The 25,923-nt window shown below is 41.6% G+C and overlaps 1 protein-coding gene across 7 annotated transcripts in view; it reads left to right on the top strand.

Moving 5' to 3' along the window:
* ATP11A (ATPase phospholipid transporting 11A) overlaps positions 1–25,923 on the top strand; it is a 139,947-nt gene that overhangs the window by 55,441 nt on the left and 58,583 nt on the right. For 6 of the 7 annotated variants that reach the window (XM_048493166.1, XM_048493167.1, XM_048493165.1 and 3 more), the window contains exons 2-5: positions 11,068–11,190; positions 23,190–23,279; positions 23,881–23,961; positions 25,365–25,472. In XM_048493166.1, the coding sequence (XP_048349123.1) occupies positions 11,068–11,190; positions 23,190–23,279; positions 23,881–23,961; positions 25,365–25,472 (402 nt within the window). Of the gene's footprint in view, positions 1–11,067; positions 11,191–23,189; positions 23,280–23,880; positions 23,962–25,364; positions 25,473–25,923 lie in introns of those variants that run through there. The other variant, XM_048493171.1, reaches the window with a different exon arrangement.

The raw sequence follows: 25,923 nt of genomic DNA, 5'->3' as shown, positions 1-25,923 counted from the left end.
TATGGAGCTAAATACCATATTTAAAAAAATCATTGTCAGGTGCTTGTGGAAATTCACCCTGAGCCTTCTCAAAAACAGTCAGGCATTACAAAACCTGTTGCTATAAATAGCCTGGAGGTACAAGCTATTTAACTTTGGTGAAACATGACTTTCCTGGTTTCCATGGTTATATGCATTTGCAGGATAATCAGCGACCTAGTTAAACTACTCAGTTTTAAACTTAGTTCCATGCAAGTCAGTGAGACTAAAATATGTGTAAATCAAGCTAGGCTTCTCTTAAATACGGAATATGTCACTAGCTATAATTTTATATTTTAAAATTATTACAAAAACAATCAAGTATTTTCAGGAATATATGTGTCAGAGAACCTAAGTTGGGAACTGGTAGACATTCCGGCCAAGTAGCCCTAGCAAAGTTGCAGTCCTTTGCACTGACTTAAAAGTAAACCCCATTGATCATAGGGGCATTGACTTTCCAAGGGATTAGACTGTAACCTGGGCCAGTAAACAGTGCAATAAAGTAATGCTAAAGGCTGCACCTATTACAATTTCTCTAACCTATTTTATTTTATTGGCATCCATAGGCCACTCTCTTAGTACTTCAAGGAGGAAAGAATCAGTTACTATGCAACACTGTCTGCCTGAGTTTTTAAAACATTGTAGGTTTCTGTTGCTGGATACCTTTTATTTGCTGCTGGCACAAGAATAACAATAAATGCTGTTAATGTGTTCACTTTGGAACTCTTGTTATACTGTTAGGGCAAAAGAGGGGAGGGGCCATGGCTTAGTGGTAGAGCACGTGCTTGGCACGCAGAAGGTCCTGGGCTCGATCTCTGGTATCTCCGGTTAAAAGGATCAGGCAGTAAGTGACATGAAAGACCTCAACTTGAGATGCTGGAGAGTTAGTGCTGGTCTTGAGTAGACAATGCTGACTTAGATGGACGGATGGTCTTTTTCTGTAAAAGGCAGCTTTACGTGTCCATGTGATTCACAAAGTTATAATTCATTTAAAGAAAGTTGAAAGAAATCACTTACTGGTATGTGTATTTGGTGTTTTTCAACCTTTTATGAAAAATTTTGGGTCCCATGAATCTGAATCCAAAAAATCCTGTATGCCCATAGATACTGACATGATTTAAGCATTTGTGGGCTTGTTTTGCATGATTCTGCTGTTTTGTTTTAATCTCTTCTAATTCTGAGAGTCTCTTTCCCCTAATTTTGAACTCTAGTGTGGATAGGAAGTGGGTGACCTTGGGCCAGTCACTTCTTCAGACTAATCTAATCTATCAGTTTGTAGTGAAAGTAAAATGCAGAAAAGGAGAATGTTGTAAGACACTCTGGGTCCCCATTTGCAATAAAAGTGAGTGTAAATAAATAAAATAAATGTGGAAAAACCAACCCCCAAAGCTATCAAGTGATTTGATCTCAGACTAACTTTTTCAAGTCTTTGGGGATGGTGTGGGAAAGAAAAATAAAACTATATTTTGATGATAATACTAATTAATCATCTCTTTCTTAGTTCTAAGCCCACATCATTTCATTTCAAATTAACCAGAACTGCAAGGTTTTGTTTATGCCTTTTTTCCACTGCAAAACTATTTGTCACCCTCTAGTCTTGCCATAAAACGTGGTCTATTACTTCTGTTTCAGTGCTTTCATCTTATACATTATTATCTGTGGATGCTAAGAAAGTATTAGCTGTCATAGTTGGTTTATAATAATACAGTTCAGCAGGAACATTTTGGTATACTTGATTTCCTCTCCTTACTTCACTTGTTCTTTCCAAAGGTCCAATTTTATTAAAGAAAGATTTTTGAACTATTTTTGTATTTTTAAACTGATACAGCTACCCAATTTAATTCATTTGTACTTCTCTATTTGGCTGCATTGATCTATGGTATTTATTTTTAACAACAATTTTATATGTAAAGGAAATACAAAAAGTTCAGAAATGAATATTCCTAGTTATTCCAGCTTTTTATATATAGCCACACGGACTTCATGCAAAATTACCACTGGGGCCCAGTTCACCTGCTGCTCTGGACTTGCTGCTGACCCGTGTCCCCCATGCTCAGCCGTAGCATGAACTTTGCCGTTTATGATCACCTGAAACTTTAGTATGTCTGTCAGGGTACCTGCACCTGATAAATGAATAAGGCATTGTTATTGGAACATGACATCAAAATGCAGTACTTAGTTCCCCACTGTGAATTACAAACACTTTGATGCATGGGCTCTGTTTGCTTGCCAATTAGTATGATGAGAACAATATAGATCTTGGAGAGGCAGTTGTACTACAGTGTTCATAATAAGGCAAATATCTTGTACTTGGCACTTTTTCACATCACTGCATAAGCAGTACAGATTTAGCAGCTCTTATGCCAGAGACTGCCAATCTAGTGGTGTGAAATAATGGAATGACTGTTCTAATGTGTTCAGAAAAGCAGTGATAATTGCTCCATCAAGGTCAAAGCTGTGCCTCATTTTTTACAAAACTATCATGTCTGTAGCCAAGTGTTGCCTCTCAGAACATGCAGCGGTTTCTTGTGCAAGTGGTCACTGGTCGTAAGTGGAGAGATAGCAGTTTATTACTAGCCAAGACGCTGATGTCAGCCAGTATACTATCTCTTTGTGTATTTCCCCAGTGGACAAATGCTCAATAATATAACAATAGCAGAAGTATTTCTAGCAGAGCCAAAATGTGAGGTAGGAAATTCCCAATTGAGATCTCATGTATGCTGTGAACTCTTTGGATGGCATTAAGCAAGGCACATCATGATAAGCTGCAGTACTGTAGCCAAACCTCTGTACACAAGCTGAGTTCAATCCCAACAGAAGTCGGTTTCAAGTAGGCAACTCAAGCCTTCCACCTTCCAAGGTCAGTAAACGCAAACCACTCTTTAATTGTAGCCTGCTTGGTAAACGTTGGGATGTGACATCACTCCATGGGTCAGTAATGATCTGGTGCTTGCACAGAGGACCCATGGAGTGACCTTTATCTTTTCCCTTTTTAAAGTTGGCATGCATTGTATTGTCCTATGGTTCATTGGGGTAATGTACACGGAATACTCTTTGAATACTCCTAGTGCATGTAACTGTGGGTTTGAACCCTGCCTAAAATTTCTTTGGATGCGATTTTCACCGTCTTCCTCCCATAGCAGACCTCTGATCTCTGCCCCCCATTCCAGGTCTCCTGTTCTTTAGGAGCAGCAGCAGCAGTTGAGAGTCATTTTGGACTATAGTGGGAGTGGGGAGGCAGGAACAACATGCTGTGTACACAGAATAATATTGAATAATAATGTCAAAATTCTAGTTTTAAAAAAATAATGTTCTATTTTGATTTGGCACCTGAAAAAGGTATGTCTCAATGGATGATAGTTGCTCTTGGCCGGTAAACTCATACATTTTAACTATGCCATTTTCCTGTTAACTACGCACAGCATAAATTCTGTGTTATACGATAAATCATTTCAAGCATCTTTGCAAAACAATCTGTTATTCAACTTCTAAGGAGGGAAAGAAACTTTATTTGTAAATTGTGGCAATCTCTTGGCTTACGTCTAGTTACAGGATGTGCAGGTTTTCTGCAGAATTTTTACCAAGGCAATATAGGAGGTGATAAGAACTCAGACAGCCATTAAATACCTTTTCAGAGGTTACCTCACATATATCAGGGTGCCTTCCTTGAAAAGCCTCTAGTTTTAGTTAGAAAAGGGAATAGTGACATCAAAAAAGCTCTAGTCATTCTATGCTAAGTATGTATAATTCCAAGTCCCTAACATGTATACTGGCATATTGGATCTAGGCACTAGCAATGGTATAAACATGTGCCAAGACCTACTCTCCTTTAGCACAGTGCCAAACAAGAACATACCTTTAGCTAATTCTCCAGAATCAACAGACTAAAGGTCAGTCACTTTTATAAAAGAATAAGATTATAGTCTAATGTAGTATTTACTGCCTTTACTGCATTATCTTCTACCTTTTCAACCCACTTAACCACATTGTAGCACTGTCATGCCTTCGACAGTTTTTTGTTTGCAATTTGTTATCGTCTGAATCCTACTGCATTGTTTATTGGAGGCCCTTGTGGTCTGATTAAGCTTTTTTTCCCAATTTTGTAGTCTACCCTGAGTCTCTTAAAAAACACAGGCTATACATGAAGTAACTAAAATACTTTTTATATGATTCTGAAAGCCTTCATAACTTTATTAATCTGGGGGATGTGAAGGGGTCTGAGAGGTAGGTAATACTTCCTTGATGGAAGGATTGGTCAACCCAGCCTTTAAACATGATATGGTGCATTCATTACTAAAGAAGCCTATCCTGGATCCAGGAGATTTCAGTAACCATTAGCTAATCTTCAACTTTCCATTCCTGAGCGAGGTAATTGAACTAGTAGTGGCTAGACAACTTCAAGCATTCCTAAATGAAGAGCATTGTTTTTGGATCATTTCCAGTACTGGGTTGCCCTGGTGAATAACCTGTCCTGGGAGATGGAAAGAAGAAATGCAATTCTAGTGATTCTCCTGATCTTCTCAGTGGCTTTCAATTATGGTATCCTTCCGAACTGCTTTTCTGAGTTGGGACTTGCAGACACCATTTTGCTGTGGTTTCAGTCATACCTGAAGGGTAGATTTCAGAAGGTGGGTTGGTGGATTACTGTCCAGCCCTTCACCCTATGCAGTCCTTCAAGGCTTAATCTTGTCCCCTGTGTTTTTCAACATCTACAAGGAAGAGGTTATTCAGAGATTTGAGGTGGGTTGTAACCAGTGAGCGGAAAAAATTCTGTCACTGTGGTACATGCCTTGATTACATGTAGATTAAATTATTATATGTGCTGTTGCCCTTGAATTGAAATTTTCAGAAATTTCAATTTGTATAAGATACAGCAGCCACAGCAAATTGACTGAAGTGCTTTGTAGAGACAGAATCATTACAGTCTTGGTTCCTGATCTGTTTCTGGGCACAAATCAAGGTGATGGGGTTGACTGTTAAAGCCTTATATGGCTTGGAACCATGATTTCTAAAGGACTACAAGCTGAAGCAACATTTAGGGTTCAAATCCTTTTCATTAGGCTTGGGCTAAAATAATTCTTGATAGAACTGCACTGTAGTACTCTAAAGTTCTTTTTAAAAAATTATTTTAAACAGAAACACTGGGCATGAGCAGGTTAACCTTTTGCTATTTTCCTAATCTAAACTATAATCAAGGCATGCATGCAGAAACTATAATCCATGCAGAAAAAATGTAGAATTGATTCCTTCCACATTTGTCTTCTTGAAAGAGTGTTTCATGGCACTTAGTCAAATGGACCAATGTGATCAAATGGACAGAGTTTTAGAGTTGGATCTGAAAAGTAGTTCTTGCTCATGCATTGATTCAGGCTACTATTTTTTCAAGCTGTAAAATAGCATTTTTGACTTACAGGACTTGTGTGAAAATGTGTGGGTAAATTTCAGACATTTGACAGTTAATATCAATTTGATGTTAGGTTCCTTATGTACAGAACATTCTTTTACTAACTAGTCTGTGAAACTTTGTGCTGTAATAAAATGGATAGTACTTAGGTTTTTGCTGTGCAGACTAATACAATAACATGAACCAGAACTTTATTGATTCCTTCTCTTTTCTTGGGTTTCCTAAATTTGATATTTATAAACAAGATCCCCTGCACATTCTTAAACCTAAACTAGGAATCTGATAATGCTTCTGTGCTGCTTTTGAACATGTCTCGTTCTATTTTTAAGTTTTCTATGATGCTAAACTTTCATGTCCTTAAACTGAGGCACAAAGTCATATATAAATCGTTATTTCTTGACCATTCAAGTTTGATGAAGATAAGATTCTTGAAGATGTCCTTTGTATGTGAAATAGGCAGCTTAATGGATTTTTCACCAGCTTGAGGACTCTGTATTTGCTGACAGGACTGAAGTGAGAAGAGAACATAAGTAATGCTTCCTCATTGATAGTGCCAATAAAACTGGGTTTCGGTACATCGAGCTTCAGGTTATTATTAGAAACTTATAATGCTTAGGTTTATTTATGGTTTCTTGGGTGTACATTTAATGGACGTAAGTAATAGCATATAAAACAATGGATACACTTCACTGCACTGACCACTTCCTCACTTTTTTTTCCGGTGAGATCTCAGTGTCACTTTCTAAATGAAATCTAATACACAGTAGTTGTGGACTGGGGAAAATGTGCTGCTATTTGTGTTGGGGAAGGTAAGACACAATGGTGGTCATAAACATAACAACCATATCTTATTTTTGACCTCAAGCTAAAGAAGCTGTTGTTCTACTTCCAATTTTTTTATGAGAAGAGATACATTCTCTGAGAAGAGATATATGAGAAGAGATTTATTTAACAATGTATTGTCCTACTTCTGTTGCGCTGCACAACATTGGCTGAACATGGTTTAGCTGCTGCCTTTATCCTGGTATGTTGTGTAAATTATCTGTATATACAGGTTTAATTTGTAAGTTAAATCCCTAGGATTAACTACGTAAAATATGGACAGTGTTAGCAAATCACTCAGAAGTGCTTAGAGAGGAATATAGAAAACTCTCTGAGACCTTTGGTTTATGTATTGTCTACTTATACTGGCAGAGAAAGGTCTTTCCCAACATCTAACTTCTGAAATGCTTTAACTCACTGGCGTAATGCCCATTGGGCAAGGTGGGCAGCTGCCCAGGGCATCACCTTGTGGGGGGCATCGAAATTCTGGGTTCGTTTTTGGATATTTTTCGTGGTTTTCCATTTTTGACCTGCAGGGGGCGCAGTTTTTAGGCCAGCAGCACTAAAATTTCAGCGTATCATCAGGAGACTGTCCTTATGCTACCCCCCAAGTTTGATGAGGTTTGGTTCAGGGAGTCCAAAGTTATGGACTCCCAAAGGGGGTGCCCCTATCCCCCATTGTTTCCAATGGGCGCTAATAGGAGATGGGGCTACAGTTTTGAGGGTCCATTACTTTGGCCCCCCTGAACCAAACTGCACCAAAACTGGCGGGTATCATTAGGGCAGTCTCCTGATGAGACCCTGAAAGTTTTGAGACTGTGCCTTCAGAAATATGCCTCTGAAACCCCTATTGACAGCAATGCAGAAACCTCAATGCAGAACAAAGATTCCTGGGCAAATTTAGGGATGTTCTTGTAGAAGCTTAGAAGTTTGTAATCTCCATTGACACAGTAATGCAGAAAACTCAATGCAGAACAAAGATTCCTGGGCAAATTTAGGGATGTTCTTGCATTCTTACACGTATCAGCACCAAAATGTCATCAGGGTATCATCTGGAGACTGAAACATGATGGTACTCTTGCCAAGGTTTGGTGCAGTTTGGTTCAGGGGGTCCAAAGCGGACCCTTCTTGAAAGTAGCAGCCCCCATCTCCTTGCTAGCAAAGAATGTGGGATGGGCGGGTCTCCCTTTGAGGGTCCATAACTTTGGACCCCCTAAACCAACCGGCACCGAACTGGGGGAGGGTCCCATCAGGACAGTTTAGTCCAGATGATACCACCGACATTTTGGTGCTGATACATCCAAAATGCCTTTATCAGGAACATCCCAGAAATTTGCCCACCAGAATCTTTGTTCTGCATTGAGTTTTCTATATTGCTGTCAATGAGGGGTTGCAGGCAGGGGGGGACAATTTCTGAAAGAGCACAGTCTCAAAATCTTTCAGGGTCTCATCAGGAGACTGCCCCTGATGATGGACCCCCCAGGTTTGGTCACGCAGTTTGGTTCAGAGGGGCCACAAAAGTTATGGACCCTCAAAACTGTAGCCCCCCATCTCCTATTAGCTCCCCATTGCAAAGCCTCCTTTATTGGCATAGACAACAGTACAACAATAATAAAAACGGATTAAAAAGCATATACAATACAGGAAATAAATGTTAGTTCGAAGGAAATCTACTGAAGTTTTAGTAATTTCCGGTGAGAAAAGTCTGCCACTATCATACAGAGAGAAGGATCAGGGTTGTCCAACAAGTAATGTAATCTAATTAAATCGGGGAGATCGGGTAAGAAATGTGAAGGGAGTAAGATTCACATACTTGGATCTGGATTTCTTTGAATCTGAGACAATTAATAGTAATTGGTGGGCCAGAGATTCCAACTGAGCCATCATTACATGGGCACAATCTTTTTTAAGCCTTTTCTTTTCATTAAATCTGCCATGTAACAAGGCAGAAGGCATAACATTCAACCTGGCAAACAGTACATGGCTCTCCTTTGAGCAAGGGTTTATTAAGAAATACAAGGTAGTGTATGCCAAGTGGTTCCCACTGCTCTCAAATGGGAGAGAAAAATACAGGGGGGAGCATTGCTTTCTTGGCTTCTCGGGTGATTAGGGCTAGAGAACTCTTCTATCCAATAGTTGACAACTTTTTAATTTTCTTTATAAGCTTCTGAAGCCAGGACAAAAGGGCCAAAGTGAATCACACTGACAGTCCAATGGAGGCCATTTTTTCTTCAATTATGGAAAACCAGGGGTTGGAATGGGTGTCAGAGAGCAGACGGTGGACCAGGGATTACAGTCCGAGAGAAAATGAATTCACAGCCAGAATCTAAAAGCCCTCAGCCAAGCGGCTGATTCCAAGGAGTTTTGACCTAACTCCAGACAAAGGGCTGCATAGGGCACGCAATTTGGGGATTAGCTCCCATTGGAAACAATGGGGGATGGGGCACCCCCTTTGGGAGTCCATAACTTTGGACTCCTTGAACCAAACCTCACCAAACTTGGGGGGTAGCATAAGGACAGTCTCCTGATGATACGCTGAAATTTTAGTGCTGATATGTCTAAAAATGCACCCCCTGCACTCACCAATGTCCTGATGCAAAATAATTTGGTCATGGTGGAGTGGCCGCCCATGGGGGGTGGGGGGCATCCAACTCAGGCTTTGCCCAGGGCTACAGTTTGCCTCGTTACGCCTCTGCTTTAACTGGAGATGCCACCAAGTGAAACTAGGACCTTTTAATTGCACAACGTGTACTAACTCACTGAATTGCAGCCTCTACATTTTTTTCTAAAATACACACAGATAATATTGAAGGCTGAATTGTGTAAATATCTTACTATCTGTAAAGAGAGGTTTCTGCTCAAACTTGTGTTTCAGGTTGAGGATGACTTTAGGTAGGACATGCAAGTTCTGCATGCACACCTGTACTTTCTAGCCCTCATGGGGTGATTCCCCACTGGCAGAGTTGACCTAGGTTCTACCTAGGTTCGTCACAGCAACTCCCCACTGTCGCTGAATTCGACCTGATTTTGTTTCAGTTCTGGCCCCCTCAGAACTGGAATTTCTGATTCCAGTTATGAAGTACAGCTTTTCCCCCGAAACTAGGTTAAACTCAGTTGTAAGATAGACAGTAGGAAATCGTCAGGGGCGACTCTCCCGTTCAGCCAATCAAGATATGTGTTTCGGGCATGTGCAGAACAAGAGAGTTGCGGCAGTGAAAAGCGCGCCTTTTTAAAAAACTGCTATTATTGTCGAAGCTACGATGATGCGATCACATAACTCCTCGGTCAGCCTATCAAGAGGTGTGTTTATCTATGTTTTGGCACCAATTCTATGTAGCTGTGACATATAAAAACTAAAAAAAGATGCACGCTCACGTTTCCCGCCGTAAAACGTGAGCCAATCAGAAACAAGGAGTGAAAATGGTTCCACAGATGATCCTGCCCTCTGAGCTCGGTTCAAGATGGACGAACTGAGTTGAACTTGGTTGCTGTGGGGAGTGACGAGGGTCACTTCCAAGTTAAAGGAACCGGATCGAACCTAGGTAGACTCTGCAGTGGGGAATCACTCATGGAGAGATATCATCTTCCTTCTTCAAGATCTTTCCAATTTTCCTCCTTTTCCGAGGCAGCCCCTGCAGCCTCCTTTCCCTGCTGGCTTTTCCCTGTCAGTCCCCCACCTACCTTTCTCTCTCCCCAACTCTTGACCTCAGCTTTCCCTTCCCAGGATAGCTATTACAGCCTTTCCATTTTCCATTTCTTTCTCCTTCCCACCAACCTCTCCTTTCGTACTCCACTTCACGTTGCCTTCCATTACTCCCTTTATCTGCTTCCTTCCTTCCATATGATCTTTTCCCCCTTTCCCCCTTTCCCCCTTTCCCCCCACCCCAGTGTCTGACACTAATCAAGACAGAGAAGTCTTGGAATTGTTGCCCAGAGTTGCCTAGCAGTTCATAATTAAATATTTGTCTCTGTGTTGAGTGCAGTCAAATGCTTCCAACTCATGGTGACCCTACAATGTCCTCCAAAATGTCCTATCATCAACAGTCTTGCTCAGATCTTGCAAACTAAGGACCACAAACTTCTTGCTCAGATCTTGCAAACTTCTTTTACATAATAAATCCATCTCATGTTGGGTCTTTCTCATTTTCTGCTACTTTCAACTTCTCTTAGCATTATTGTCTTAGATAGTGAGAATTAGATCTGCAACAGCAGAAGTTCACCTCTGAGACAAAAGCAGCAGGGAAATTGAATTAACTGTACTTCAAATGTTAATTATATGTTCCGGTTGACTTAAATTCCAAAGCTTCTTTGACAGCATGTAAGCAGCATTTTACTCAAAACACAGAATGTAAAACCACTATGAAAGAGTTTATGTCTGAATTCTAATTAATCCCCCATATGTTAATATATATTTCTATCAAGGTGGGTTGCAGCCTGCTTGTCCGGCACAATGTATTTGTCATCAGTATTCAGATAAATGGGTTATGCATTTGAAAACATAAGTGAGGTCATAGTATATTAAAACCTGTTTTAAGGAATAAGCCGTTTGAATTGTGTGGGTTTGTCTTTATTGCTTTAGGGACAAGGACATAGTGGAGGCAATTAGATGCAGGATTTTGACAGCTCACTCCTGTGTATCACATAAGTGTTCCTCAAGAAAAGACAAGTAGAGACTTGGGGGATGGAATTTTGACAGGTAACGCTCAACTGATGATGTGAACGCTCAACTGATGATGAAAGATAGAACTAGCCTGGTCCGTGTATGACTCATATCCGTTCTGAACTAATGGATGAACTGAAATGACACATCCTTTCTTTCACAGTGTGCTGGAGAAGAGAATTGGGTGGACAATCGGACTATATATATCGGGCATCGTGAACCCCCTCCGGGCACTGAAGCATACATTCCGCAAAGGTATCCAGATAACAGAATAGTGTCCTCAAAGGTAGTATATCTTTTTCCCCCTCGTTTGCCTATTGAGTCATCTGTCTGGTTTTTTGTTTTTACCAACAGTGTATTTGTTGCTTCCTAAGCTACTTTTTACTCACCAGCTGTTCAGAAGTGTATTGAAATAAAAATTTTGATTTCTAGCATTAAACTTCACAAATAGCTGAACTGTCTCTGGCTTGTACTAGAATGAAATGGTGTGCAGATGTCAATTCAGGTCCTTATCTGTTCCGATGATTTGACATAACAATGAGTTTCACATTGAATATCTCTTTATCTGGTGAAGGGAACTTTGAGTCTCGAAAACACATACCCCAGTCGCCTTGTTGGTCACTGAGACGAACTTGAATCTAGATGTTCCACTGCAGTTCAACATGGCTACCCTCTGAAACTTTGAACATCTAGTGACCAAGTTAAACTTAATTTTTAAGGATTCAGTATCATAATTTTTCTGGCAGTGATCCTCAACTCTTCCAAAACTAGAACCAACCTTTTAACCCCAGGAGGTAGCATATAGGACCCATGAGCTGCTATCATGTGATATCAGTCATGTGACAGCATAGCCACATAACAGATGGGAGCTGGAGTAACAATGTAATTGGCGTGAAGATCAGGATGGAGGGGGTCAACAAATCTAGAGAGTAGTGGACAGGAAATGGAAGCTAAACACCAGGAGGTATACATTAATGAGGATCAAGGAGAAATGCTTTCCACCACTAAGTGGCCACACCATCCAGGCTGCTCTGACAGGAAACATGGTGCTGTTGCTTCCTAGGCATGCACACTAGCAACAGGACCTTCCAAAAACTAGCAAAAGAAGGCGGCTCAGTAGGGCCTTGTAAACTGTCTGAATGTTAAGACTACTGTTATATGGGACTGGGCAATAATTTGCCTTTGGGCTGCTTTCCTGTTGTGATTAATAACTTCCAGCAAGTGTACCAATGAATGGCAAATTGCAACTTCCCATCTTCTTCTCCTTCCTTCAAAGCAGCATTCCATCTTTGACTGAAAAGACCATTCTACTGTAGGTGTGGGGCATCTTGTATGGGTGTCTTCTCCACCAGTTGCAGAGAGACAGGAAATGACAAATTAATTATCCTTGTGCTTCCTGTGCAATCTCCGGGGTCGCTTTCCCTCAGTATTTTCCTGTCTCTGCAAAGAGCAGACATGTTTTTTGGAGACTCTGGCAAAAAACCCTCTGTTTGTTTTCTGTTCGTCCTCTGTGTTTGTCTGAGGTTTGTCTCACAACCAGGTGAGTGCTGCGTTCCAGTTTAGGGAAGGGCTCCAGGATTAACTCTCAAAACAATTAACTCTCAATAGGGGATTAACTCTCAAAAACGCCCCAGGGCACCCCCTCGCTCTTAGAACCCCTCCCAAGCCGAAATGGAAGCTAGGTCTTTTTCCCCAGAGCGGGAGACTTTTGCAACCTCTGCTGCTGAGCGCACTCGCTCTGCAAACCCCGGAAAAGCCAAGAAAAAGTCAAGGGGAGCAAAGTCCACCTCGGCAAAAACAACCGCCAAAACGTCGGGCGCGGGAGAAACGGGCTTCAGGAGCACGCCAAGAGTTGATCGCTTCCTTCCAAGAAGAGACGCCTGCAAACGGATCGGAAAGTTTCGCGGCTTCCCATGGCGCTACTTCTTTGAGGGAATCCCCCTGACGGGCCTAATTCTCCAGCCTTCCCAGGGCTACGGCTTGCAGTGCCTGCCTCTCTGAGGCTGGCATATTTACGATCGCGCTGTTCTTCCCTGTGTGTCACTCTCAGGCAAGCACCCCGCAGTATCCAGAGCAGGGGAGCTCGGCTCCAGGGACAAATGACTCCAGCTTGCTGCTGGATGAATGCGCTTCCTGCAGCCTTTTGCAGAACCTTCTCAGGAGGGAGATTGACAAAGCATTGATGCTAGAGATCAAAGGCTTGTTAGCCGCCCAACCCCAGCCTTCTATCCTTTAGATCAACGTGAAGTCCTCCGCAGAGAGGACTCCGTTTTTCACAGAAGGGACTCCTTAGCCCTCCCAGAGGAGGAAGAAGAAGGGCTATCTAGCCTTGATGAGACTGTTGATGGGGAAAAATTCTCTGACTCAGAGGAGACCACTGAAACAATCCCTGAACAATCCACTCAGTTTTTCAAACTAGAGGAAATACAAGCCTTAATTTCCAAAACTATTTCTGCCCTGGATCTCCATGATCCTGAAGACGCAGAAGAACTCTTATCTCAAGCCTCAGCACCTGCCCCCAGGAAACCAATTAAAGGGTTCCCTAAAGGGAAGTCTGATTATTTACCCAAGGATAGTGAAGGAGGAAAGTTTTTCCCAGTTCCTGAATGCTTTTTAAAAAGGATTCAAAGGGAATGGATGAATCCCACCTCTCATAAAGGCTTGCCCAACAACTTTAAGAAAAAATATTTGATGCCTCAGCAATTCCACATTCTCCTCCAAAACCCTCCCGTGGATGCCCCTGTGACTGTCTTGCATTCTGGAGCCTTGGTAGCCAAAGAAGGGGAAGGGAACATCAAAGACCCTCTGGATGTGGGAGATCGAGAGGCTGCATTACACAGGTTCATGTGAATGGTTGGCAGCAGCCATCAAAACTTTGACCCCCTCCTCCACAGTGGCCAGAGCCACAATGGTGTGGCTGAAAAGACTCCTGGAAATGATCCCAGTCGACGCTAAAGGTGTCAGGGAGGGTATAGAAAGAATTCTATCAGCAAACTCCTTTATAGCAGACTCCGCCTTCGATGCCATGGCTTTAGTGGCAAGATCCATGGCTTCCAACATGATTGCTAGACGCAACGCATGGATCAGACCGTGGCAAGCTGACATTCAATCTAAGCACGTAGTGGCTGGATACTCTTACTATGGAGAAGCATTATTCGGTAAAGAGTTGGACCAAGTACTTGTCCAAACAAAAGATAACAAAAAGACAATGCCAAAATCTGTCCGCTGACCTGACATTGGTGATCGCCAAACACTAACAAATTTACTTTCATAGATCGCGACAAGACCCCCCCCCCTTTGTAAGGTCTCAACGCGATGGACAAAGAACAAATTGGCAAAACCAGCAGTCCTTTCGGAACTACAAACAACCACCTAAGCAGTTCAACAAACAAGGAAGAACCTTCAACTCCAACAAAAACAAGCAATGACTACCAAGCCATTCAGGTGGGAGGTCACTTCCAATTTTTTTTCCAGTTAACAGTTGGCAAGGTAAATCACGTGGACAGGTGGGACATGGGAAGCTCATTTCCACAGGCTAATGGATAGAATTCAATTATCAACCCACGCCATCATGTGATGATTTCACCACTTTCAAACGAATCCCGACAAAAGCCAACAGAACTTTGGAAGCAATCTCTCAACCTATCAAAAATTCACGCCGACGAGCTCTTGTACCTACAGTGGAACTGTTCTTAGGAACTTATTCACATTTTCTTTTACAGTCCCCTAAACGGAACGGGGACTGGAGAGCAATTCTGAATTTGAAACGCCTCAACAAATTTATTTGGGTCCCGGAATTCAGAATGGAAACTCAGGTCGATTACTAGCTTCAGCTTCGCCATCAAGACTCCGTGTTTGACATCACTAGATCTGACCGAAGCATATTTACACATTCCCATTCACAAATCACACAGGAAATACTCTGCTGCTCCGCGGGTCCAGGATCATCACTACCAATTCAAGACTTTACCGCTCGGCTGCCATCGGCTCCTCGACTTTCTCGAAAAGTGCTTCTGGCCCCAATCATTCTACTAAGAGAACAAGGGTACACGCTATCTCTTACTCCTCGACGATCTGGGCTGATACGCCATGTTCTATATCCTCCAAGGCCAACGAAGATACCAACGTAGGTACAAAAAAGTCTTGTCTCAACACGGTTTTATCATAAACAAAGAAAAAGTTCCTTAACTCCCCTACTCGCTTAGAACACCTGGGCGCCGTGTTGGATACAGCTCCAAGACATGCTTCTTTATTCCAGAAGAAAAGATCACAAAACTTCAGACAACATTGGAAATCATAGTCTGCCAAATGCAACTCCTTGCTGAAACCTCGCGAAGCTTTGCTGCTGGGACTTTTTCATATCGGTAATCGATCTGACTTCAGTGGGCACTCGACTACATGCGCAGACCACTACAACACTTCCTTCGGGCATACCACCAACTGGACATCATCAACAAGAAAGACAAGCTTCTAACACTATCTTCAGAAGTTCAACAAAGTTCGGCGATATGGTGGAACGCCTCGGTCCAACCTGAGACAAGGCGAAACGACATATCTACATCCTCATCGCTGCAACAAATATTTACAGATCGCCAGCCTTCTAGGGGCTGGGGTCGTGACTCAACCAACAATATGTCCAAGTATCTGGTCTCAGGAGGAATCCAAGTTGCACATCAACGTACTGGAGACTCGAACGATTCTCCTAGCTCTTCAGCATTTTCTGCCCCAAATTCATCATCAACATGTCATCATTCGAACAGACAACGTAGCCGCCAAAATGCATATCAACAACCAGGGCGGCTCCAAATCAGCCAAGCTTCACAGGGAAGCTTAATTTAAAATCCTCCACTGGGCAGAGACAAACGTAGCATCCCTGGAAGCACTACACATCAAAGGGTCTCAGAACCTCACGGCAGATTGGCTAAGCAGGCAGAAAATATGCGAACACGAATGGCGACTCGACCCATCTGTCTTCGACCTCATATGCAAAACCTTCGGGCATCCGGAGATCGACCTGTTTGCATCACAGCAGAACTCACAACTCCTGAACTTCATGACTCGGAATTACCATCCACAAGCAACAGCTTCAGATGCTCTAAACGCAGTGTGGCCGACAACTCTCCTCTACGCGTTTCCTCCGTTTCCGCTAATCCCTCGACTTCTGCACAGGATAACAGCGGAAGGTGCATCAGTGATATTAGTAGCTCCAAGATGGCCCAGGAGACCATGGTTCTCCACGATCCTAGAACTATCAGTCTCAGAGCCACTGACCCTACCAATCACGACCGAGTTCCTGACTCAGGGCCCTATTGTACATCCAGACCCCACATGGCTAAAGCTGACCGCGTGGAACTTGAACGGACAAGCCTAAGAAGAAAAGGGTACTCGGAGCAAGTTACAGCCACAATTTTAGCGGCCAGACGTAATTCCACGGTCAGAATCTACAACTCCTCATGGAAGGCGTACGTCAGGTGGTGCCAACGTAAACAACACGATCCTATAGAACCGGCAACCACAGTCGTGTTGGAGTTCCTGCAACATGGTTACTCCATGGGTCTCAAATGTTCCACCTTACGCAGACAATTGGCAGCAATTGCTACAGTCCTCCCCCTCACAGACAACAATCCAATCACCAAACATCCAGATATCATGAATTTCTTGAGGGGAGTCAAATTATCTCAACCAGCAGTGATCCACAGGTTTCCCTCCTGGCGTCTACATTCGGTCCTATCGGCACTCACATTGAAAGCCCCCCCCGTTTGAACCCATCCAAAAAGTACATATCAAATGAGTAAGGATGAAGACCTTATTTCTGATCGCCATAACGTCATCAAGAAGAGTCTCTGAACTGCGAAGCTCTATCAGTAAACAATAATAAGTCTTGTGTCTTTCTATAAAGATACAGGGTGGTGTCTCCTCATGACGGGACCTCCCACATATTACATTTATTCCAAAAGTGAACTCTCACAGTTTCACGGTCGCCAGGAGATCGTCGTTCCAAATTTTATGCCAAATCCCACTCATCCAAAAGAAAAATTATGGCACACACTGGATGCGCGCTGCGCCCTAAAAGCGTACATTATCAGAACGGAAAACATTCGGAAGTCGGAAAGTATGTTCATAAACATTCACCCTCCCAAGTCGGGGGAACTAATGTCCAAAGCAGCTATTAGCAACACCTTGAAAGCATGTATATGCGAAGCATACAAAGCTTCTGGTCTCACCATTCCCTTGGGAATCACCGCCCACTCAGTCCGTAATGCGGTCGCCAACGCGGCCTTTAGAAATCATGCATCGGTGGAAGACATCTGTAAAGCGGCAACCTGGTTGTCTATTTCCACCTTCGTTCGCCATTACAAAATTCAGTCCCTGGCCTCGGCAGAGTCAGCCTTTGGCAGAAGGGTTCTGGAGAGCATTATCGGGGACTGATGAAACCCACCCGAATTCGGGACACTGCTCTGGGGTCCTATCAAGATGCTCCACACCTACAGTAGAAGGATCCATTGGATACTCACCGTGAAGGGTCTTTCTACTGTAGGTTAGTGGGGCATCTTGGCCCTCCCTAGTTTCTATTAGTGCCCGATCATGCTCTCTACAGAAATTTGTTTGAAATTCCTTCAGGGAAGGCCTCAGACGGACAACAGTTTAGGGTTATTGTTCAGCCGTTGTTGTCTCCATGTTACTGTTATATGTTTGTGTTTACATGTTCAATACTACTGTGCCAGGCGGGGGAACTGAGGGAAAGCGATCCCGGAGATTGCACAGGAAGCACAAGGATAATTAATTTGTCATTTCCTGTCTCTCTGCAACTGGTGGAGAAGACACCCATACAAGATGCCCCACTAACCTACAGTAGAAAGACCCTTCACGGTGAGTATCCAATGGATCCTTCTGATGTCACTTTTACTCATTTAAAACAGCAGTCATTAAGTGGTGCATTCTGTTGCTAGGAAAATAATTCTGCCACTGCAGCATTGCATTTTACCCTAGGGTGCATCACCATCAATGTGTGTGCTGCTTTCCAGATTAATGTGAGATGACAGGACAAGGGGTAGACCCAAGGAGCTTACAGTCAAAATTTCAGCAGTGGAGAAGACAACAGAGGAATAGAGGAACGTCTGACAGTTAACTATCAAAAATCTCATGTATGTTATAAGTGGCAAATTTATGGTAATGATATTGAGGTCCTCTATTGTAAATACTTGGGGGTTTGGTCTGACCAGAGATTAACTTGGTCAGTGCAAGCTGTTTAAGTTTAAAGTTTGGCTACAGAAGCAACAAATATTACTTGTTTCTTTTATTCATCTGGGGCTCAGACACCATTCAGTTGTTCAATGCCAAGGTGGCTGCGCAAAGTTTACATGAGACTGGTGTCTGGATTAACAAAATAGGGGAATCCTTCAATTCATTTTTTCTTAAAATACTATATTCCATCTCCTGAATTACAAAACGGGGAAGTGGAATTGGGACAATCATCTCTTTGAAGCTTTGGATTGATTGGAGACTTTTCTCTTAAAGTTAACATTATATGTTCTGACACCCAAAAAGGCTACTTCAAATTCATCAGGAAGCATTCTTATGTTTCCCATTGGGATAAACTTGCATAGCAACAACTTCAGCTCCTCAATCTTTCATTGGACTCCTGTTCAGTCAGTCACCAGACAGGAAGCTATGAGTACAATTAAGAAATGTTGCTACATTTACATCAGTACAGTCTGTAGAGCATGACATGTTTGTTCTACCCAATTTGTCAGTATTCCTCTGTCTGGCCAGCTTCCTAACTGCTGTTCATATTTGACTGTTTCTCAGAATAGGAGTGCCTTTATATTGGTGTGCCCAAGTGCCTTACCAACTAGAATTTGGTAAGGGTGGTATCTTAAGATACATAGTCTAATTAATAGAGTATATGACTTCTGTGTATCGCATGTCTTTTGAATGTAACTGTTTTACTGAGGCTAGAATTTTTTAAAAATGTCCTTTGCTCCAAAATATAGCTCAAGCAGAGTAATTACCTCAAAGAAACAGAAGGAAAAGCACAGGCTAATAAGTGTGCTGAGTTTGGGTGATTGATTTAAGCAGATGAAGCTATTTACTAGGTTAAAGATGTTTCTAATGTATGGAAAGTAACACAGCTTAGTAAGTTCAATTTGAGACCCTTGGTATTTCATGGACACTTGTCATACATGAACCACAATCTGTATTTTGCATTGGTTTTCCAACAAAGCTCCTGGAAACTGAATTTATTTCCTTCTCCTGTTTCTCCCATGAAAGTTGTCAGATGAGATGAAGAATGTGAAATGAATGTTGTGAAAAGTAGTCATCCCATTTTAAAAGTGTGTTCCCTTCTTAATTATGTCTTTTACCTTTACTTCAGTAGAGGTATGCATTTCGCAAACAGTATTTTACACTTTTAAAGAAGCCACCAGCATTGGCGTAGGAGGTTAAGAGCTCGTGTATCTAATCTGGAGGAACTGGGTTTGATTCCCAGCTCTGCCGCCTGAGCTGTGGAGGCTTATCTGGGGAATTAAGTTTAGCCTGTGCACTCCCACACACGCCAGCTGGGTGACCTTGGGCTAGTCACAGCTTCTCGGAGCTCTCTCAGCCCCACCTACCTCACAGGGTGTTTGTTGTGAGGGAGGAAGAGTAAGGAGATTGTAAGCCCCTTTGAGTCTCCTGCAGGAGAGAAAGGGGGCATATAAATCCAAACTCTTCTTCTTCTATTCAAGCATTTATTTCCCAGAACAGAATGGCATTTCCATTTATGGAAGCACCTATTCTCTTCCTGTGCAGAGCCTTAAAAACAAGATTTCCAGGGGCTCAGTGGGTAGCAGCAGGAGGGGAAGTGGGAAAGTCCTGCTTGGCAGAGTCCACAAGCGCTTGGATACGTGCACCTGTCTCCCTCCCATATTTTTGGAGGGCATAAGGTACCCATCACTGGCCTGGTGTGTATATCAGTATATCTAATGTGGGCCCATTTATGGATTCTTAAATCTGGAGACTGGGTTCGTGAATAGACAAAACAGATCATTCTACAAACCAGACAAAAATCTTTGTAGAAAAATCTGAAATCTTTAAAAAAAACAGGGGGGGGGGTTTGTTAAACCCTGCAAAATAGTAGAAACAGTGCACAAAGCTTAAAAATGAATTCTTTCAGTGGCCATTGCTAGGCAATATCAACAGTATTGTCAACCTTTAATCTTTTGTTTCTGTTAGTAACAGGCAAATGGGGACAAGTCCTTCCTAGGGATATTTTGATGTTTGTGGGAAGACTCATTGGGACCTGGCTTGGCTGCAACCATTGGGTGACTTGCTACTACATGATTTGCATGACTCACCTAAGCCTGGCCAGTCCACAACAGCCAGTTTGTGTAGTGGTTACAGTTTCAGATGACAATCTTGGAGACTCATTCTTGAATTCTCATTCTGTCATGGTGCTCAGAAAGTAATTTCAGAAAGTAATTTCAGAAAGTAGCCATGATGAGCTTTCATAGTGAAAAGGTTGGGTTATTGCATAAAAGTGTCAAAGCATATTCTTATACGTTTTGTTTTTACAAGGACTCTTGATGATTTTGACAATTTAAAATTATTTTGAGGACTTCTGAGAATATGAAGATAATTTAACACAGAAGCCTTTTCTGGACTGCCTCATTTAAAGATCATTGACTATTTTCATAGTGGGGAAAACCCATTCCAAGAAAGTGGGAGAATTTTCATGGGTCTCCTCCAGTCATAGAAGATGCTTCAGAGGTCATTTGACAGGGAAACATGACCCACTGCTTCTGGCCATTTTGGTCTGTCACCTTGTTCAACTCTCCATTCATTAAACCAAATTATACAGTTGCACAGACTTAGAGTAGCAATTATGGAGTCTTAGCATTCTTTAAATTTCCTGTTGATAATTCCAGTTACTAACTGATGGGTCCTTATGGGAATGCTGTGGAGAGCCCATATTCGTCCAGTGCTTTATATACTCTTCTAAGAACAATCTGCTATTAATCCCTGGCCTGAAAAGTGTCTGGCTGTCCTCAACTAGAGCCAAAGCATTCTCAGCTCTGGCCCTGGCCAGAGATACAACGTTCCATCTAATGAGACCAGGACTCTGCAGGATCTATTTAAATTCCGCAGGGCCTGTAAGATGGAGTTATTCTGCCAAGCCTGTAGTTGAGGGCAGCATCGTGGTTTGATCCATCTTGGCTGGCTTCCTTTCCCCTCCTTTCTCCTTTTCTGTTCTTTGGTTTGATTGTGTGATTTGGGGGAGCCTGGGGAGAATGTTTTAAATTGTTTAACCCCCAGTTAGGTTTTTAAGACATCAGGATGAATTGCGTATGGTTTTATGAAATGATGTTGGAAGCTGTGTCAGTGAGAGCGGAATAAAAATCTAAATAATCAAGAAATAAATATAAAATGAGGAGAAAAAAGATTGAGGAGAAAGTGGGAAGAAAAAGCAGCCATGACTCAATCCTACCTCACATGGTGTCTGTTGTGGGGAAGGGAAGGTGATCGTAAGTTGTTTTGAGACTCCTTAAAGGTAGGGAAGACAGGGGTATAAAAACCAACTCTTCTTGTTAATTGTGTTTCTTGGATTTTGTAACAAAGCTTCAGTCTTGGCAAGAAAGGTGGACTGTAAATGAAATAAATGATTACAGAGGTGGAATAGAAATAAGTACAAATTTGGTGCTCTCTTACACAAAGCCGCTTATGAAGACAAGGGTTGCCAATCTCCAGGTGGGGCCTGGATATCTCCTAGAATTACAGGTGATCACTGGATGACAGAGATCAGTTCTTTTAGGGAAAATGGCTGCTTTGGATGGTGGTGTCTATGATATTATACTTTACTGAAGTTCCTCCCCCAAATCTTCCAGGTATTTCCCGACATGGGGCTGACAACCCTGTTGAAGACCCTAGAGCAGTGGTAGCGAACCTATGGCACTCCAAATGTTCATTGAGTACAATTCCCATCAGCCCTGGCAGGGGCTGATGGAAAATTGTAGTCCATGAACATCTGGAGTGCTATAGGTTCGCCACCATGGCCCCAGAATAATTATTCCAACCATAACACAATGGTCTACTCCCGTGGTGGCGAACCTATGGCACTCCAGATGTTCATGGACTACAATTCCCATCAGCCCCTGCCAGCATGGCCAATTGGCCGTGCTGGCAGGGACTGGTGGGAATTGTAGTCCATGAACATCTGGAGCGCCATAGGTTCGCCACTCCATAGGTGTCAAACTCACGGCCCTCCAGATGTTATGGACTACAGTTCCCATCATCCTATGCCACTCTACTGAGACTAGTCAAAACAGTTAAACGTAACATTAAATAGAGCCTTTCTGTTTCTTGTTTTGTATTCTTATCTACAGTATTATTTCCTATACATCATACTTGAAAGAGTTTAATCAGAAAGGAAAACTGATAATAGTTTTGGCTTCGTATTGCCATCCATTTCGCTTCGGCTGCAGATGGGCTGCATGTGTCTGAAAATCATTTCGGAAGAGCTGTCTGATTGTGTTACTGACTCCACATTTAGTGGAAATATTACCAGCAGGTCATATTAGAGTTCATTTGCTTAGAGGCATGTCAGTAATGCTAGCTAACTTGTCATTTAATAATAGCTTTCTCAAATTTTGATGCATGAAATATTGGCAGATGCCTTGGCGCTATGGATCCAACTGCTGGTTTCAAGTAGATAGAAACATCCTCTGTTGTCACTGAAAGCAGATGAAGAGTCCAGCAAAAGTACTGGGATTTAATGGGCTGCAGTAACTAAATACAGGTTCATACCAGGCACAAAGGAGTGTCTAGCAGGTGCCTTGTGTGATCCAGTCTGAGGCCTGTTGAAAGTTTCCCTAATTCCATAGCCTCACATTCTCATGAGAGAAAAAGCTGAAAGGCAGAACCCTATTCAGAGAGCAATACTTTCCAAATAAACATCATAGCCATGCCCAGAAAGTTGAGTGCCACTTCCTTCTCTTCCTAAACTTGGAATTTAGACTACCACACTGCTTATCAAGGCTACCATCTTGACTCAGTGTATCAAATTTGCTTATGATTATTAGATTATTTTGCAGCTATGTTCTGTGTTTATTCATAGCAAGAAATTATTATACTGTGGTAATGATCCAGAGAAAGGTAGTCATGCTTAACTTTATTATAAACCAATATTTACGTATGATTAATTTTCTGTGGGCCAATTGCTTTTCTTTTTTATCATCAGTAGTAAACTATGTCATGTTGTGTGTCTTTAAAAAGAGCTTATTGTCATAAATCTTTCTTTATTTCTTCTAGTACACTTTTTGGAACTTTGTACCGAAGAATTTATTTGAGCAGTTCCGAAGAATAGCAAATTTTTATTTTCTTATCATTTTTCTTGTACAGGTAAGATATACATATTTCATGGTGTTCCATTTTTAATACAATATCTATATCAAGATTTATTTTGCTTACAGTTTAGTGTTGAAAATAACTTTTCAAAATTAAGCCTTCTAATACTTTACAGAAAGGGTTTCTATTTTGAGTAGTCTTTAAGATGAAATTTTAAGAACCACAATAATCAGTGACATTCTGTATCTGGTATTTTGAGCAAGTTAGCGCAGCATGCTAAGCACATTTCCTAGTAAGTAGTTACTTGTTTAGAAGCCCTTGGGCACTGTTGGTCTTCATTGAACAGAACTGTGGATTGCAAAATTACTCAATAGAGCTCATGGAGACCATTGAACCCTCTGACAGAGAGGAAAAGAGCACTAATTATCAAGAAACTTCCCAGTCAGGACTGGGAATGTTTGCTTAAATATGCTGGAAGAAAATGTTCCGTGCATTATGGAGGAATCAAATGCCCAGCCAGATTTGAACTCCTGCATTCTTTTTGTGTGCTTGACAGTTCCCAAACTGAGGTGGTTGTACAAGATAGCATGCTGCAACTCACAACCTGTAGAGGAGATGACAGGTGGTTTTCTTAAGATGTCTCCTTTTTTTCCAGTTAATTATTGACACACCAACTAGTCCCGTGACGAGTGGGCTTCCACTTTTCTTTGTCATCACTGTAACAGCTATAAAACAGGTAGGAGCCTTGCTAATCTGACTTGAAGATATGAACCATTCCCTCAGACCAAGCCAGTACCAAAAGGTTTTAGTTATGCTCTTTCCTTTATTTACATTTCCTCTTTTTCTTGCATGTTTCATGTCATACAATTCGGAAGTGCCAAGAATTTGTAGAAGGTTGCTATGTATTACCATATGATTATTCAATTCCATTGATCAATACTGATGCCTTTTCATAAAATACGTTAAATACTGGAGACTGATCATTGTAATTTGTTATTCTTCAGTGAATGTGACTAATAGAAAAACATGCAAACTGCATGTGTCTAGCAGATGTAATGTTAGCTGGCTGTTGACGAGTGTTAAGGGATTAGTATTGGGCTGGGGGATTAAGTAGGAGTTCTAAAATCTAGCTTAGAGTCCATGTTAATAAAATAGTGGGACAAAGAGGCAGTGCTGTATCCTGGTGTCATGATCTTCACAATCTGCCCTGCCTTCAGTTATCTGACATTCCACAGATCCTTCCTAACCCCAAATGTAAGACAGCTCCGGGTGAACCAGATATTTCTAGCATTGGAAAACCATGGTCTATGATGTCACCTGTAGGCATAGGAAGAGAAAAAAGAACGAATTGGAAACAAGTGAATTCTAAATTTCCTTAATAAAAGGATCTTTGAGAAATGAACTGGAATTATTCTGTTATTTTTACAAACTCGGCAAACATTCAACATCGTTTTCATCTCCTGCTTTCACCTTCTTTCCACCCTTACCAAATAAATTATTATAGTTTCTCAGATTTTATGATACAAATCCAATTCTTCTTTTCCTTCTTCTTCTTGGCTGTTGAAGGGGGTGTCTGGACACAGGGTAGCAGACGGGTCCAGGTTACCCCTCCTTTCTATCTTTCTCTTCTTTTTATCTCTTTCTTTTTTCTAGAAGTTTTCTTCTGTGCAAACTGGCTTTTTGGGGAGTTTTCTACTAGCTAATATGTGGTGCTACTGCCTGCACTAGGCATAGCTGTATATTTATCTTTGTTTTCCTTTGTAAGGTGACACTATCTGTCTATCGAATTATTGTTAATTTATGGTAAACTGGTCTCAATTGGCTTACTTGTATTTATGATGTTTATATGTTCTATTATTACTGTATTGTGGATTATTATTGGTATTATAATGCTATGTCTATGTTGCTATGATATTATGTTTATGATGTTGTGATCCTATGTTTATTGACCCTATGTTTATTGATGTGTTTATTGATGATTGTTCTACAATGTTATATTTATTTATGTTGTTATTATGTTGTTGTACACCACCCTGAGCCTTTCGGGGGAGGGCGGTATATAAATTAAATATACCATACCATACCAATTGACTAAATAATATTTTTTATTTGATTGGAATGTTTAATTATTTCTTTTAGGGCTACGAGGATTGGCTTCGTCACAAAGCTGACAATGCAATGAACCAATGTCCTGTTCACTTTATTCGACATGGCAAACTGGTTAGAAAACAGAGCCGCAAACTGAGGGTGAGTGCCATGTGCCCTGAAGAGGGCTTTCTTCGTTAGTGCTTATATTATCTTTCATATATATGGGATATGTTCATGGATTTTGAAGCAACTGTTGCCTTTAACAGCAGATGTTATATATTTTCATTACATTTCTAAATCTATACCTGCTCAGATATTTGTTTGTATTCAAAACCCAGTAATGAATGAAAATTGAAAGGAACAAAACTTGCGGAGTTGTCCGCTCATCAGAGGCGTAGCTGGGCCAAACTGTGCCCGGTGCACATTCTATATTTTCTGCCCACCCCTTATACTTCTCAAGACGCAAGCATTTTTTTTTTCCATTACCTTATTCTCTTCTATAACTCTTTCAAAAGGTCTGTTCACAGTAAAAATGGCCTGATGGGAACTATACTTCCCAGGAGACCTTGTGAGCCCCAAGGTCTCCTGGGAACTGTAGTTCCTCAGACCA

This window comes from Sphaerodactylus townsendi, linkage group LG04 (assembly GCF_021028975.2).
Source record: "Sphaerodactylus townsendi isolate TG3544 linkage group LG04, MPM_Stown_v2.3, whole genome shotgun sequence".
In the NCBI taxonomy this organism is placed as follows: Eukaryota; Metazoa; Chordata; class Lepidosauria; order Squamata; family Sphaerodactylidae; genus Sphaerodactylus; species Sphaerodactylus townsendi.
This window is presented reverse-complemented; position numbering and strand designations above follow the sequence as displayed.